This window comes from Sarcophilus harrisii, chromosome 3 (assembly GCF_902635505.1).
Source record: "Sarcophilus harrisii chromosome 3, mSarHar1.11, whole genome shotgun sequence".
Lineage (NCBI taxonomy): Eukaryota > Metazoa > Chordata > Mammalia > Dasyuromorphia > Dasyuridae > Sarcophilus > Sarcophilus harrisii.
This window is the reverse complement of record NC_045428.1, coordinates 593,672,947-593,690,003: the sequence shown is the minus strand read 5'-3', so window position 1 is coordinate 593,690,003 and position 17,057 is coordinate 593,672,947. Positions and strand designations below refer to the sequence as shown.

The 17,057-nt window shown below is 50.2% G+C and overlaps 1 protein-coding gene across 1 annotated transcript in view; it reads left to right on the top strand.

Annotated features, from left to right (window-relative positions):
* NECTIN2 (nectin cell adhesion molecule 2) overlaps window positions 1-17,057 on the top strand; it is a 31,198-nt gene that overhangs the window by 8,057 nt on the left and 6,084 nt on the right. Inside the window, exon 7 of the mRNA XM_031961660.1 lies at window positions 4,552-4,711. Within this exon, the coding sequence (XP_031817520.1) occupies window positions 4,552-4,711 (160 nt within the window). The remainder of the gene's footprint in view (window positions 1-4,551; window positions 4,712-17,057) is intronic.

Here is a 17,057-nt window from a genome sequence, read left to right as displayed (position 1 = left end):
AGAGAGGCTCTCAGAGACGCCACCCACCGTGCCAGCACAGGCGCGCTGTCCCGCGATCCCAGAGGGACCCGGCCTGGAGCTCCGTCCGGCCCTGCCCTCCCTCTCCTGGGATGTCAGACACCTCGGGGATCCCTCCTGTTTCCTCCTCGGCCTGGCTTTCAGGGCCCACTGGGCCGGGCCGTCCCCCTCGGCCCCCTTCCCAGAGGAGCCGGAGCATTAACCATGCAACAGCCCGGGCCGGACGGCGTCCTTCACGAGCCCCTGGCCTCCCGGGCCTCTGTCTCAGCAGTGCCGGAGCAGGGCACCCTAGGGCATCCAGCCCCCCTAGGAGAGTCCGTGTGGTGGGAAGTGACCCGGGGGGCTTCAGCTCCTTCCTGGGGCCCCACATGGTGCAAGCCGGGGCCGCTCTGGGGGCCGTTCAGGGAGTGCCGAGTGGCAACGGCCCCTATGGGCCAGGGAGCTAGGGAGGGACGGACCCCCGACCCAGGGTCACAGCCCCAGGGACAGGGACAGACCCGAGCAGAAGGGGGCAGCGCCTCCAAGAGTGGCCCGGGAAATTCTGTCCTCCCCTCTGTCCTCTCACACACTCACACACACTCAGTCAGAAATATTTACCCAGAAAGGCCCTCCCTCCCAGCTCCCCGGGGTAAGAGCAGCACCTCCCAGCCTCAGCTGGAGGCCACTGGGGCTCTGGGGACTAAGACCCGTCTGTCCCTGGGAGCGCCTGTTCCGCTGCCAAGCCCTTGGCTGCAGAAGGCACTGCCCCCCCCCCCAGTTCACAGTCTCCAGCTTGCTTCTGGGAAAAAAGTCCCGCTAAGTGGAAGCCCATTGTGGGGCTCCTCCCCGGGTGCCCGTCCAGCAGCCTTGCTTAGGCCTGTTGTGCCCCTGTTAGAGGAGCCTCAGCGGCCCCTCCCCCCCACAACCCAGGGCTCGGAGAACAGAACCCCGCGGCCACGTGCGCAGCCGGGCACACACCAAAGCCCAGCTCTGGGGCCTCCTCCCCTCCTCAGCCAGGACCCCCCAGGGGCTGCCCCCCAGAAGCTGTGGCCACGGCAGGGCTGGATTTACCAAGTGGCGGAGGAAATGCCAGTGGTGCGAGTGGCCCGCCGGATTTTCAGAGGTCTGAGTGGCCCTGCCAGGGGGAGAGCTGCCCCCGCCCCCCATTCGGCCGGAGCGGCCGCTGTCCGGGTCCCTTCCTCGGGCACAGAGAGCTCAGGGGCTAAAGAGAGACTGGACCAGAGAGGCGGGGGCAATGACCCGCCCCAGGGACAGCCCGGAGGTCCTGGGGCACCAAAGGGCCGGGCCCGGATGCCCCGCTTTGCCGTTGGCCCCATAACCTTGCCATTGACTCCTTGCTCTGGGCCTCGGTTGCCCCGCTAAAAATGAAGGTCTGAACTGAGCGGCCATTAAACTTCCTTCAGCGTGAGGCCCTGAACTGGGCCTGGGTCTGGGATCTCTGACTTCAAGCCCGTGGTCCAGCCCTCGGGCCCCCGCAGAGCTTGCCTCGGGCTCCTCACCTGCAACAGGGAGCTAGAGCCTGCACAGGTGATCCCCTCCTCCATCGGGGGCGGAACCGGCCCGGTGATCCCCTCCCCCATGGGGCTTGCACAGGCAGTCCCCTCCCCCATCGGGAGGTCCCGGCGCAGCCTCCCGTGCACACGGCCGGTCAGATGGCATCTCTGTGGGCCTCTCTGAGCTGGGGGGGCGGGTGCATGTTGGGGGAGGGGGAGTTCCGCCAGCTTGCTTCCCGTCTCTCCCCAAGCCTGGGGTGGCCGGTCCCGTTGCACGGCCCCCATTTTCCTGGCTCTGCCCTTCCTGTTCCTCCCCCTCCCCTTTTGTCCCACCAGCATCACCCGGATTGATTTGCCCCCCAAGTGCAGGGACGGGAGCCTGGGCTCTAACCCGCCTCTCCTCCCGACTTGTCCTGCATGGGGCTCTGCAGTAGCATGGGCTGCTACAGGGGCGCTGTGGGGTCATGCGGAGCTCCCAAGGCTCTCTGGGAGAAAGTGGCGGCATCTTCCTTTCCCTTCCTCTCCCCTTACCCAGACTGGGCCCTCCCATTGTCTCTTCCCTCTCCTTGCTCCCTCGGCCCCCACCTCCCCCTTTCTCTCCTTCCACCTCTCCCACCTGCCCAAGCTTTCTCCCTTTTTTCTGGGGGTAAGTGACTTGCCCAGGGTCACACAGCCAGGACGTGTTAAGTGTCTGAGGCCGGTTTTGAACTCGGGCCCTCCTGACTTCAGGGCTGGTGCTCTGTTCCTCCCCCTCCTTTCCCCCACTGCCCCTCCTTTTTCTTCCTCTTTGGCCTCTCTTTTCTAGCAGCCGCCTCAGTTTTCTGGCTTCTCCCTTTTTTTACTGCTTTCTTCCCCTGGAACCTCCTACTTCTCTTTTCTCTTTTACTTCCTCCAGTGTTTCCTCCCTCTCTTCCCTTGCCATGGACACAAGGCTCCTTCTCTGCTGCCTCCACAGCCCTTTTCCCCTTGGTCCCGTTGCTTCCTTTCTCTGGTCTCCTCATGAGGGCCCACGTTCTCTCCTCCATGTGCTCCCATGTCCTCTCCCCATGAGGGCCCACGTTCCCTCCCTCATGTGCTCCCACATCCCCTCCTCCATGTGCTCCCACGTCCCCTCCTCCATGTGCTCCCACGTCCCCTCCTCCATGTGCTCCCACATCCTCCCTCATGTGCTCCCACGTCCCCTCCTCCATGTGCTCCCACGTCCCCTCCTCCATGTGCCCACGTCCCCTCCCTTACGTGCTCCCACGTCCCCTCTCATGTGCTCCCACGTCCCTTCCTCCATGTGCTGCCACATCACCTCCCCATGTGCTCCCACGTCCCGTTGTTTTTTCCCTCCTGACTCTGTCTCCTTTTTTTTCTCTCTCTCCCCCCACCCACCCCTTCTCTCTCCTCAGACACTCCCCGGGCCTCGACAGGAGATGTGGGTCCAGTGGTGTGGGGGGCCGTGGGGGGGACCCTGCTGCTGTTGCTGCTCTTGGCCGGGGGGGCCATGGCCTTCATCCTGCTGAGGAGACGGAGAAGGAAGAGCCCTGGAGGAGGAGGAGCCGGGGGCTCCTATGACCCCAAGACCCAGGTCTTCGGCAACGGGGGGCCGGTCCTCTGGACCCCCCCAGCGCCCGGTCCAGCCAAGAAGGAGGACGAGGAGGAGGAGGAGGAGGAAGAGGGAGGGCTCATGTTGCCCCATCCAGCAGGGGCGGAGGATGACATGGAGTCCCAGCTGGACGGCTCCCTCATCTCCCGGAGGGCAGTCTATGTGTGACCCGGGACTCGGCTGCCTCCCCCCTCCCCGGAGAACCGTGGCCCTCGCCGCCGCGCACGCGCTCCCGGCCCGCCGAGCCAGCACACGCCCCTCTCCTCCTCCTCCCTCCCTCAGGGACGAGGGCCACACTGGCCGGGCTGGTCGGACTGGAAAGCCGCCCCCGGCTCCTGGAATCCGAGGCGGGGCCGGGCGAGGGGGGGCGCATTCGATACACTGGACTTGGCTTCTCTACCTCCTGTGCTCTCCGAACAAAATAGGACGGGAAAGGGAGCCCCGAGGACCCTCTCGGCCCGGTCCCCCGCCCCGGGAGGCTGGGAGGAGACTCAAAGAGACTATATTTTCATATGGGGTCCCCCTCCCACACTCACCCCACACTCACCCCACCCTCCCAAGGGTTCAATAAAGGACCTTTGAGGAAGAATGAAGGGGCTTCTGTGATTTCTCCCAGTCCTGCAGGGGGCAGGGCAGGTTCCCGGGTCTCTGAGTGAGGGCCTCTGGGAGTGGCGGGGGTGGCCCTGCCCAGGGAAGGCCGGAGTGTTGGGGGTCAGACTTTTGGGTCCCTGCTGGTTCTTTGGACAGGCCCTGGAGGTCTCGGGGGGCACAGGGTGCCTGGGGCTCTTAAGAAAATGGAACCTGCTGGGAGGAGGGCTGGAGGAGCGATGGCTTGGGGGGTTTAGGCCACAAGGGGGCTGGGTTCCTGAGTCCTGGGGGAGGGGCATGCAGGGGTGGGCTGATACCTCAATCCCTGAGAAGGAGGGTGGCTTCTGACCCCCCCTTTTATAAACATGCTTCAGAAACCCTGCTCGGCCGCTCCCTCCTTTGTTCTGTCCCTGGCGTGTCGGGGAGGGGTGACGAGGGGACTTTCGGTGACTCACCTGGGAGGAAGGTCCTGTGGGCTTAAGCTCCTGGGAAAGGGGGAGGGGAGGCTGGGGGTAGAGCCTGGCTCTGTCAGGAGAAGGAAGAGAAGGGAAGGGGACTGGGGAGAACTTGGGGGGGGGGTCACCCAGCAGCTCTGGAGTGGGAAGCTACGTTTCCCGATTCTCCATCAAAGCGAGGGTCAAATGTCAGCGCCAGGGAGGGACCTAAGCCCAGGCTGGCAGAGCCGGCCTATTGGTGATGGTGGAGACCAGCCCATTTTATAGATGGGGAGAGTGAGGGTAAGTAAACTCTGAGGTCCCCAGTGAGCCGAGGCAGAAGCAGCAAGGGGAGAGGAGGGACTGGGCCTTCCTCGGTGCCCCTCCCCCACACGGCCCCCTCACTCTGCCCCTCTCCTTCTGGCAGAGTCCCCCGACACAGCGGGCGCCGGGGCCACTGGCGGCATCATCGGTGGCATCATCGCGGCAATCATCGCTCTGGCCGTGGCCGCCACCGCCATCCTGATCTGCAGACAGCAGCGCAAGGAGGAAGAGCTTCGTGGAAGACCCGAAGAGGAAGAGGATGAGTGAGTGATCAAAGGGACGGGGGTTGGGGGGGGCTAGTCATAATTCTAATAATGACCCCTCGGCGACCTCAGACAAGTCCCCCCCACCCCTCTGCGCCTTTAGTTTCCCCCACTACAAAATGGGGGTGCGGTGGATAGAGCCCTGGGCCTGGAAGTCAGGAAGAGCTCGAATCCCACCCTGGGCCCTCATTAGCGAGGTGACTCTGATCAAGTCACTTAGCCCCTATTTACCTCATCTGTAAAATGGGCACACTGGGACAGGAAATGGCAAATCTTTGCCAAGAAGGTAGAGTTAGACATGACCAGTAACCGTGAAAATGGAAGGGATGGCGGTTAGTGTCCAAGAACCTTTCCGGCTCTGACCTTCTGGGTCCAAGTCAACAGATATCTGTTGGAAAGCCTGAGTCCGGTGCTGGGTACGAAAAGGCAAACTAGGAGTGCTTGCCGCCCAGGAGATGGCATTCTGCTGAAAGGGGGCAGATGAGGAAACACAAAGCACTCTGGGGAGAAAGCTGGCCCTGGCAAGTTGGGGGCTTCAGAGAGAAGCCTTCCAGGGGACCGGGCTTTCCCTTTTGTTCTGGGTTTTGTTTTGTTTTGTTTCCACTTTAAACATATATTTAAAATGAGGATTTTTTTTTTCTTTTTGCTGAGGCAATCGGGGTTAAGTGACTTGCCCAGGGTCACACAGCCAGAAAGTGTTAAGTATCCGGGACCAGATTTGAACGCAGGTCTTCCTGACTTCAGGACTGGGGCTCTATCCTCTGCGCCACCCATCTGCCCCCAACATATGTTTAAAATGATAGCGTGTGTATAACCTATATCAGATTGCCGTCTTGAGGAAGGGAGGAAAAATTTTGGAACTCAAACCAATAGAAATAGATGTTAGACTATCTACGTGAAATAGGAAAAAAATAAGCAGTATTGGACAATTTTAAGAAAGACACCGACGACTGGGTGAAAGAGAGGGGCGTTTCTGCCATGGGGAGTGGCTTAGGGCGCGATGTCTCGCTTGGTCCCGATTCCTGGGGTCAGCTTGGCTGGGATGGTGATCGTGGAAGGAGCAACACTGGCAGGCCAGAGCAGGGGCACGCGTTTTATGCTGGGGCTTGGAGTTGCCGAGAGTTCTGGGAACTGGTGGGTGTTTGGGGGGTGGTTTGGAGAGGAGAGTCTGGAGAAGGGCAGGAGAAACGGGAGCAGGAGCGATTTGGGCGCCCACCGTGGGAATAGAAAAAAACGGCCGTGGCTGATGTGGCTTTGTTGACAAGAGTGGGAGGTGAGAGGAAGGGAAGGACCACTGTGTGTCCGGAGCTGGGAGCCAGAGGGGAGGACAGCAGTGCCTTCAGAAAGGAAGTTCAGAGGAAAGGGCAAATCGAGGCGGGAAAAGTCAGTTCTGTTTTCGACATGCTGAGCGTTAAGAGGCCGTCCAGATGGAGGTGTCTCCTAGGTTTCAAGGCGATCTGTGTTTTGGTGGGTCTCACCACTGGGTCTTCATTCCAGCAATGGAGACCCGCTTCTCATCCTCTGGGATCTCATCCAGGCCCTCCCATGAATCCTTCACAATGGGGTTCCCCACAAGTAGATCGCCTGGGCCAAGGAGCCTTCTGTCTGTTCATTCCTCTTTCCTGGAAAAGAGGAGGTTGAGGGAAGGGGGCTTGGGAGATGGGACATGACGCTTGCATTCAAGCCTCTGGCATGTGGGGAAAGGACTAGGTGCTTTATTGGTCCCCAGAGAGAAGATGAGGAGAATAGGTGCAAGTTGCAAATGGGGTGAACGATGATCGCCCATTCCAGAGTGGAAGGGTCGAGGACCACCATTGGGTGAAGGCTTTCAGGCAGTAGCTTAATCTGATAGAACGAGGATTCACCTGAGGCTCACAACCACCGAGGTCCCCGCTAACATTCTGTGATTCTGTGATGTGATCACCCCACCTCTCTACCGTCTATCCCAAGGCCTTCTGACCTATTCGTCCCCAATGACCCTCTCCATGGGCCTCTGGGAGATGACCCACATCTTTAATTCATTAAAGATTGCAGTTCCGTGGCTTCTTGGCCATACAGCACCAAATATGGTGAGATCTGAGAGTTACAGAGACTGCCATTCGAATCCTGCCTTCGACATTTAGTCACAAGTTGGAGAAATCACTTGACCTTTGTGAAACCAAGAGGCAAAATGGAGAGAATGACAGGGTTATCCAATGATAATGGGAAAGACTGCAGACTTTTAAGCACTCTGTAAATAACATCAGCTAATATGATTACATTAGCAACGTGGCTGTTCCCAGCAGTGGGACTCTTCATCCTCCTGTAGCATCCTTTCTTTCATCCTCTCAAGCCTTCACATGGAATCTCTTATTTTCATCTTCGTCCTGCCCCTCGCCACAACCCCCAGAGTAGTTCTCCTTTTAAAAAAATAATTCTTTGAATACTATATAGCAAGGATGTCCAAAACAAATAGAAACGGGGGCCATTAGGCCGTATGTAACACTCCCCATGAGCCACATGGTGCTGTGGTTTTAAAAAGTGTTATCTATGTCTCGGTTATTTTTATTTAGATAAATATCTCCCAGTTACAGTTTAATCTACTTTAGGGCACACTTCAGAGTGGTGGGGAGCACGTTTGATACTATATAGTGTTCAACGGCGTACAGCCACAAACTACCACCTAGAGAACACTCGTATAAAAAAGATGAGGGCTGGGAAGATAGTATTGTGATTTCCCAATCTGATCCACTTAATGCCTTCTATTTAATTGTGGACCCAAACCACTGTCCATTTTCTGTGTCTTTCCAAGATCTATTAAGCACACTTTTTAGGTTTGTCCATTTGGATGTGTCTCGGTCTCAAAAATGAGCATTTTGTGCTGACCTATTCTTCCCGTGAAAACAATGAGACCAAATTCTCTTGAGGTATTATCGATGCTATCCAGGGATTTCTTTGCAATATTTTTTTTTCTATTCAAATACTTCCTTTTGTGGTCCTTTTTTAAAAAATAAATTCTTGCTGATGTCTTGCTGTTTTACATAACCAAAATTTCTCTCAATATCCCTTCTTCCCTGTTTCAGAGAACCATCGATAATTATTTTTAAAACACATGTACAACAGATAATTATTTTAAGACATAAAATAGTTATTTCCATTTATATTGTGGCAGCACATTAATATTACATAATATATACCACAATTTACTTTGCCATTTCCCAATTGATGAACACCTACTTTCCCATTGTTTGCTATCACAAAATGTATTGGTATGACTATTGTGTATAACTCTCTTATCCCTGATCCCCTTGCAGTATAAACCTAGTTGCAGAGACTCTGGGTCATTGAAGGTGAACATTTTAGTCCCTTTATTTGGTTAGTTCAAAATGGCTTATAGTGATTCATTGTTCCACCAACAATAGATCCATTTGCCTATCGTTCCACACCCTCTTCAATGTCAGTTCTTCCCAGCTTTCATATCTGACTGTTTGTAGAGGATGTGAGGTAAAACCCAAGGGTTGTTTTAACTTGCATTTCCCTTAATAGTAATTTGAAGTGTCCTTTCATAGTTATTAATAGTTTCTTTGGAGAACTCCCTTTGTTCATATCCCTTGACAACTTCACTGTCAGGGAATGGTTTTTATTCTATTGATTCTTTGTCTTACCCTTATTTAAAATTTTTACATAAAAGTTTTTTCCTCCCATTTGATTGATTCCCTTATCCTTGGTACATTAATTTTGTTTGTGCAGGAATTTTTAAGTTTCCTATCATCAAAATCATCTGATTTATTTTCATTAATCCCTTGGTTATAAATGTCTCATACCTATCACTTTGAAAGGTAATGTGATCTCTGATTTTTCCTTGATGTTATGATCTTGAATTTTTTTTTTTTTTTTTTTTGCTGAGGCAATAGGGTTTAAGTGACTTACTCAGGGTCACACAGCCAGGAACTGTTGAGTGTCTGAGGCCAGGTCCTCGACTTCAGGGCTGGTGCTCTATCCACTGCGCCCCCTAGCTGCCCCTATGATCTTGAATATTAGGATCACAAACTCCTTTGCAGTTTTCCCAGCAGTTTTTATCAAATAGAGTTCTTTCTTATATCATTTATTAAGTTAGTAGCAGGATTATTGAGTTCCTTTTCCCTCCCTATCATTTGTCTGCTCTATTCTGTTTATCTCTGGATTTTTAAAGCATTATCTGAATATTTTGATGATCTTTGCATTATATTAAGTGTAAGATCTAGTAGCTCATCTATCCCTTTTTTACATTATTTTCCTCAATATCCAAATCTTGCATTTCTCCAAACAAAAGTTGTGTTATTCTGTTACTGAATTCTGTAAAGCATCCCTCCAATAATCTTATGGGTATCGGCAATATTGGCATTTTTGTCACATTAGCACAGCTCATCCATGACAATGAATACTTCTCCAATTATTTTAAGTTCTTTATATCTTTGAGGTTCACATACTCTTATGCTTTAATAGAGTGATTCCCAGATATTTTAAGTATTTTTAGTTACTTGGAATAGGATTTCTCTTTATATTAATGATCTTCCTTATTACATTGAAATGTTGTTGGGTTTTGAAGATTTGTTTTGCAGCCTCCACCTTTTCTGAAGCTATTAATTGTATCAACTAGTGTTTTTGCAGATTTCCTAGACTCTAAGATTTCTCGGCTTAGAACAACCAATACAGTCATCTGGAAACGGGGAGATCTTTTTCTCTTTAGTCTCTGTGACAACATCTCCCAGAAAGCCTCCAGTGTTACGTTTCACCTGGTGATAACAGAAGTTCAAATTCATCTCTATTGAATATCTTTCAAGGACTCTGACATCATGTTAATATGTACATGGGAAACTCTCTGTTAGAAGAGAGTCTCTAAGAGAGCACTTACTCGACCAAATCTAAACTTTTTATAACCAAAATAATAAACATGGTGACATCTTGTATTTTCATCCCAGGATTCCAGTCAAGATGAGTACCTAAATAGGAGGCAGGGCACCCAACTCCCCTAAGCAAACTCCCCTCACCAGAACCCCTAGTGACCAGGAAATCCAGTAAGAAATTACAGCAACTTCTTGCGCTCCAGAATAGTAGAACAGATCGGCCAAAAGTCCCAGGGCAATGTGGTTGGGCCCCACAGAACCAGAGGCGTGCATTCCTGGGAGTAGAAAAAAGCAAAAGCAGATGCTCCCAGAAAGCCCCGGGCTGGGGACCTTGGAGGTGCCCAAAAGGGCAACAGAACAGCTCTCAGGCTGGGATACCCCATGTCTAGCCTCTTGGTGGCCTCCAGCACCCTGTTCTGTGTGCCAGAGAGAGTGCTGAGTCCCAGAGATCCAAGGGAGCAGAGATCTGCACCTGAGCAAGTGAAAAGTGCAGCAGAGGACCCTGGCACAAAGCCCCGGTTAAGAATCTCTGTCTCTAGATCAAGTTGTATGATAGCAAAAATGTGGTCTGCCATTATTAGTCCTGAATTTCCCCCCATCCCCAATCTTGCCCTCCTTAGGACACCTTGTGAATTAAACCCCAAATTTCCTGACAATTGTATCTCCTCCAGCGTGGATCAATTTGATGTATACCCTGTCATGCATCCTTTCCCCAGCCTTCTCATTCTCGTAACTGCCCTTTCTACCTTGACATCCAAGACTCTTCACAGGAGCCTTTTCTCTGGAATTAAATGCTTTTTAAATAGTCAAATGGTAGATATCCTCCTCTTTTTCATGATATCTTATCCCTTGATATCCCATGGTACTCCCTGAAAACTACATCACCTCCAAAATACATTTTCTCTCCATATTCTTGGTCTAGTCCAGTTATTCTGGTGGGGGCCAGGAAAGGGGAGCAGTTATAACTTTTTCCATTTCTTCATGTAGCACATTATAATAATGATCACAATGTTGAATTCTGATGTAATTCCATTGTGAAAGAAAAAGTCCGTTTCATCTGCTGGGTCTCCAGTTTCATCCTTCTATTTTTCTCACTATGATGTAGCTTAATTGGATTTCTCACCAAGTTTTCTATAATTTTTTTCCTCACCTTTATAATTCTCACTTTTTTTAAAAAGTCTCCCACTTTCCTCAATAAGATTTTGCTAATGAGTTTATATTCAAAGCCAGTCATATTTGTCATATTTCTCTACTTGGCCATGAGATCATTTGCTGACTGACAGTTTCTAGGCTCTTTTGGTCTCATTCTAAATTAACTGTCACGTCAGTTAAAAGCTAATTTTAAAGAAATAATTAGTCAATTATTTTAGTCTCTCAATTTTGGAATCAACTTCAATCTAGCCTGTTTAAATAGCTCCAGAACTTGTCTCGGTTCCACACCATCTTTTCTTCTCACTAACTGCTGGTTTTTATCTTTGCTTTAAAATTTTCATGGCCTCACTGAACACAGATAGATTCAGAAATGCCGACGAGACTGGGAACGGCTAACTGTGTCCAGCTTCAGGAGAAGGCAGAGAGAATGATTTAACGTAATGAGAAAAGGGAATTTTGAAGGTGACTGAAGGACTTTGGAATTTTGAAAATGTTCTTCCTAAAGTGCACATGTGCACACACACACACACACACACACACACACACACTCCACTAAATCAATGACAATGAATTCCTAGCATTTTCAGTATCAAAATACCCATAAAATTCTCTTCTCTGTTCTCCTCTGTGCCCTTCACATCCCAGCAGCCTGTCTCCAGTCTTACATCACACACTCTGCAATCCAGTAACATCGGCTTCCCCGTATCACTTGATTCCAAGCATTTTCACTCCCAGTCCCTGCGTGGCTGGAATCCTTTCCTTCCTCATCTCTGCCTCCTGGCTTCCCTGGGTTCTTTTAAGACCCAGCTAAAATCCCACCATGTGTGGGAATTCTTTCCTGATCCCCTTTTCATTTTAGTGCCTTCCCCCCTTGATTGCCTCCAATTTATTCTTTATCTACTTTGTTGTACATCTTTGCCCATTGTCCCCCTCAATCCCATCCTGGGGTTTTTGCCTTTCTTTGTAACCCTAGCCCTTAGCAAGGTGCCTGGTAGAGTGTAAGTACTATGTTTATTGATTGTCTAGGGTGGGGGGGGGGGGAATTAAGGGCAGATAAAGTAAATTTGAGAGACTTTGAAAAGTTAATATGGCTTCAAGTTTAAGATCAGAAGCTTGAGCTGAAGAACCAGAGGAAAAGAGAGAGCAAAGAAAAAGACAGAACCAAGGAGACTAAGCAGAAGGACTTGAGATGAAAAAGAGATTCTGGAGAAAAGTAGAATTCTGAATATCTAGGTTTTATAGGGTACTAAAAAGGTTAAAAAAAAAAAAAAAAAAAAAAAGGAGAGGAACAGTTCCGGAATCTGTTTGATTTATTCTGTAAGGGAGCTACTACCAAGAAAACAATGGAAGGTCTCACTTGTGATGCATATCAAGAACAAAGTAAATCTCTTGGTTTTTTGTTTTGTTTTTTTTAAATACCTGAAAGGGGTATTTCCATAGACACAGCTAAACACAAAAGGAGGATTCTGTATGAAACTATTTTAAGTGTATAATGAATTTTATGTTAACTTTCAAAACTGTCCTCCTTCCTTCTATTCTCTTTTATGTCCTTTTTAAAGTATCAGAATGATCCCCACCTCCTTTTTTCCGTCATTATCACTACACACGCATCCTAGGCCTCCTTAACTAACTAAAGGAAGAAAAGGAAACTTTATAATTACTAAGCAGAGGGAAGTAAGAGGAGTCCACGCGGCGTGTCACGGACCCAAAGTTCAGTTTCTGCCTCTCATTGTCAGGTTCGTGCCAGCTCATCTTGGGCAGAGTTGAGCCCTGCTTTGATCAGCCCTTAAGTCTGTTCCTTTACCAGGCTGTTGTCCTTGAGTGACTTGTTTACTCTGCATCAGTCCACATTACCCAGCATTCCCTGGAATCCTTTCTCAGGACCGGGCAGTACCACCTCACATTCCTGGGCCATTATTTATTCAGCCCTTCCTGGCTTGCGCCCCTTAGATTGCAGTTTCAGTCAGGCCCGGTTTTGCAATCACCTGCGTGCGTGTGCAATATTGATGTTTCTGTTAGGTCTAAACAGCTGTTATAGGCAGGCAAAGGGCAAGCGTTCTTCCTGGAAGAGCAGAAAAAGGATCCTAGGGAATGCCTCTTCTGGCGCAGAGAAGCACGGACAATAGAAGGGTTCTTTAAAAACAGGAAGGATTTCAGTCAGTAAATATTTGTGCCTCACACTGGGGAAACAGACATAAAACCAAAACAATTCCCACCTGGAGGAGTTTTGCATCTAGGGGAGAAACTATTTTGTGAGGGCAAAAGTGGTTTCGGGACAGGTGGGGAAAGTGGCCCTTGACCCAGGCACTGGAGAGGGGAGCATTTGGCAACCTGGCTTCTCCCCACTTTCCCAGAGTCCTTAGGCTTCCTTCTTCCCCTCGCCCAGATCCTGGAAAGCCACACCCTGCTGGGCTGCCCTCTTCTGGCTTCCTTCTGACTCTGCTCCCGCCACCTCCTGGGGGAAGCCCTTCCTGGCCCCTCCCCCAGCCTTCCATCAGCTCAGTGTGCATCTTGTGTGTGCTCATAGAGGAGACCGACGCCTTGTATGTGCGCGTGCGACACGGACAGTCGTCTTTCCTGGAGGAGAGGTTCTGGTTTGGGGTTTTTTAAATTTCTGTCCCTTAGAATATGGCCTGGACCATAAAGGGCATCTGACAAATGTTTGCTGATTGACTTTCAGAAAGGCCCAAAGTGAGAGAGGAAATGTTTATGGCCAACAAAATAGGCCTATTTAGCCACAACACAGTATGCATGTTGTCGTTCGGTCCTGTCCAACTTTGGGCCTCTCTTTGGGGCTTTGGGGCAGAGATCCCGAGGGCTGGCCCATTTCTTCTCCCCTTCATTTCACATCTGGGGAAATTGAGGCAATCAGGGCCAAGTGGCTGGGCCCCGGTCACCTGCCGGTGTCTGAGCCCGATCTGAATGCCTTCTTCCCCAGACTGAAGGCCCAGGCTCTGTTCGCTATGGCGCCACCTGGTGCCAAGATGTGTGAGGGGGACCGTGAGAGTCACGGGGAAGGCAAGTTATGATGGGCTTTAAATGCCAAGTCCGGGAGCCTTTGCTTTATCTTGGAGGAAACGGGGACTTCTGGGGCTTCTGGGGCAGGGAGTAGCGAGGTCAGAGCCGTGTTTTGTCTGCTTTGGGTTTGGGTGAGACAGCTGGGGTTAAGGGGCTTGCCGGAGGTTACGCAGCTGGGAAGGTCTGAGGCCAGATTCTAACCCGGGGGCTCCTGGTGCGCCATCCTCTGTGCCCACATGGGAGGAGTATTGATTGTATGTGGAAGAGAGCGCCCCTGGGAGATCCGGGGGGGGGGGGGGGGGGGGGGGGGGAGAAGAGGTGCCAGAAGCCGCAGCTAGGTGTGCGGGGGGAACCTCACCGTGAAACCAAACGGGGTCTGCAGACCGAGATGAACCCTGTCTGTGTCAGGTAGGAGGCCCAGTCTTCAGATAAAGGCCTGAGCGGCCTCCTGAAGAGGAGGGACAGAGCCCTGAGAAAGAAGCAGCTTCTCCTTCTCGGAGAAGCCTCAGGGTAGATCCATGGAACCAGGGGACATTTCCTGAGGGATCCACGTCCCCTGGCTCCCTCAGGAAACACTGGAGGCCGGCGGACCCTCCAAAGGGTAGGCACACAAGTAAGTCCAGCATGGTGGGCCGCTGGTGGGGGAGAAGCCAGTGACCTCCTAGGCCCACTTTCTCTCACCGTCCCCTGAAGGCTCAAGACTCCGAATAGCTTAAGGGAAGTTTGTTGAGGAAGTTGGAGATGCTCATCTGAGGAGGTTTGCAATTCTGGGTCACAGGTTAAAAGAGAGTAAAAGTGTTGGCCAGGAAGGGCACACCCAACACAGGCCCGGCATAATGGGTTTGCTCGATCAGCAAGGCAGCGTGGCCCAGGGACACAGGAGGGGCCCACGTCCTGGCTCCTGGCTCACTCCCTTTCCCTGCCACCCTCCAGGATCTTTGAGGTGCAGAAAAGCTGCTGAGCCCCCCGAGGCTTTCCAGACACACACTGGCAGCAGCGGGGTCAGCTAGCTCAGCTCTGTCACTGAGGCAATGAGGACCTAGAGTAAAATTCATCAGAGAGCAAAGGTTACAAGGGGATGGGGGGAAGTTTAAGAGAGGCCAATGGGAACAGAACGTGGGACCAGAACATTCTACAGACGATCTAGGCAGAAACAGCAAAGAGGTGGGTGCCCACCCTGAAAACTTGACGGAAAGAGCACGTCATGGACAACCCACCCTGGGAGACATCCACCGGAGCCCTTGCTGCCCAGCTCTGAAACTAAGATCCACTTAGAAATCAGGACCAATTCCCGATTTCCAATAATGGTCCACCTTAAAGGTGCAAGAGCTGGCTAGGAGAAATTCTGTTCTGGATCTGATTCTTGCCAACAAGAAAGAACTGGTTCCTGGACTAGAATTTCAGTGACTACTCCTTCCTGGAATTTGTGGCAGAAAAGCAGGGCACAGTCTCTCACACACCAGAGATTAGTGGGATTTCAAAGGGTTCTGAGGAAGGATCCCATTGACCCAGATTCTTTAGGGGAAAAGTCAAGGAGAGATGAAAGGCTGTGAAAAAGTAATGCTCATTTAGGCACCAAGAGAAACAGTTTTGAGTTTCTAGAGGACCAACCAACCAACAAACAGGGAACAAGGATACGTGACAAACAGGTTAAATATGAAAAGATGTGGAAATCCTTTAGGAACAGTAATAGGAATGCTAAAGCTTAGGTTGACTGGGAGGGTTAAAGGAAACTAAAACATGAGGGTTGTTTTTTAAGCTTTGTTGGAGCAAAAGGGATTAAAGACCAGAGAAGGTAGCTGCTATGCAAGCATGGTAGACAAAGGGTTAGGCAGAATTGTTTATCCCTTATTCTGTTTCTGTTTTATCTGCCAAAGAAAGATCTTTGAACTAGAAACAGAGCAAATATAGCTATTAGAGGAAGGGAAGAAGATATCCCAGATAAGTAAAGTGATAGATAAGAGAGGACTTTGTTGCTGCCATAGATAATTTATGGTCTCGTGTCTCCGAAGAACTATATCCTGAAAGAAGTGATAAGGCAACTACTGAGGCACTAAGAGTGTTATCTGTATTTGTAGAGAAAAGGAGACCTATTGTAAGACTAGAGCAGGACTGCCTGACTGCTTTCCAGAAGAGAGAAGTCTCCAAACTACTGGGCTAGAGAGAAAAGAACAATTAGTTATTAAGTATCAACTATTGTGAAGGTATGCCAGGTGCTTTACAAACCCTGTCTTACAGGAGGCTCACAACAACTCTGGAAAGCAAGTGCTATTGTTATCACTGCTTTATGGTTGTAGAAACCGAGACAGAGGGTCACACAAATATTGTCTTGAAGCTGGATTTGAGCTCTAGTGTTCCTAACTCTAGGCCTGGTACTCTATCCACTGAGTCACCTAAGTTACCGCCGAGCTTGACTCTGATTCCTGGCAAAATTCTGAAAACTTATTCTTAAAGGGGTGGTTAATGAGCATAGAAACGGAAACCATGATTGTAAAAAACCAATCAGCATGAGTTATCCCCCAAACATTATCTCCTTTGTTGACAGAGTTACTAAACTTGAGGGTCAGGAGATTGCCTTAGATTAGAGTTTTGGCCTAGACTTAGATAAAGTGTCTTTAAATAATCTCGTCCTAATCTTATGGAAAAGACAAAGAGAATGGGCCAGTCACAAGGACACATAAAAATTGAACTGAGTTGATAGTTGGATCCTAAGAATCCACATTAACAGCTCAATGCCTTAATGGGAGGTTGGTTCTGCTGAGGTGGCCCACTGATCTGTGCTGTTGGGTTTACAGATTTCATGAAGCAGAAGAATAGGTAATAAATACGCTGGCTGGCAGAGTCCAAATTCCAAAAAGAATCTTTCCAGTAGCGAGTCTCAAAAATCTTGGTGCAATTTAAGCTTTTTTGTTTTTTTTTTAAACTTGTGGGATATTCTATATAGTCTTACACAGCTTCAAAAAATCAATTTCAAGCGTACAAGAGAAATGGCTAGAAAAGTCTCTGGGAGTTTTAGTAGAATTTGAGCACAGAGTCAACTGTATATACAGTGGCTAAAAAGGCCAGTGGATCTCATGTCACATTAAGAGTGGTGTGGTATCTGGACTGGGGCAGTGGAAGGCCTGCTTTCCTTGCCCTGGGCAGGACACGCCTGAAGGACTGAGCTCAGTTCTGGACACATTTTAACAAGGACACTAATAAATTGGAGAGCATCCAGAAGACATCCAACCCAGGAAGGTGAAGGGCCTTTGAGGAAAAAGAGAGTTAGGTGTGTTTAGCCTGGGGGAGAGAAGGAAGACTTAAGGGAAGCA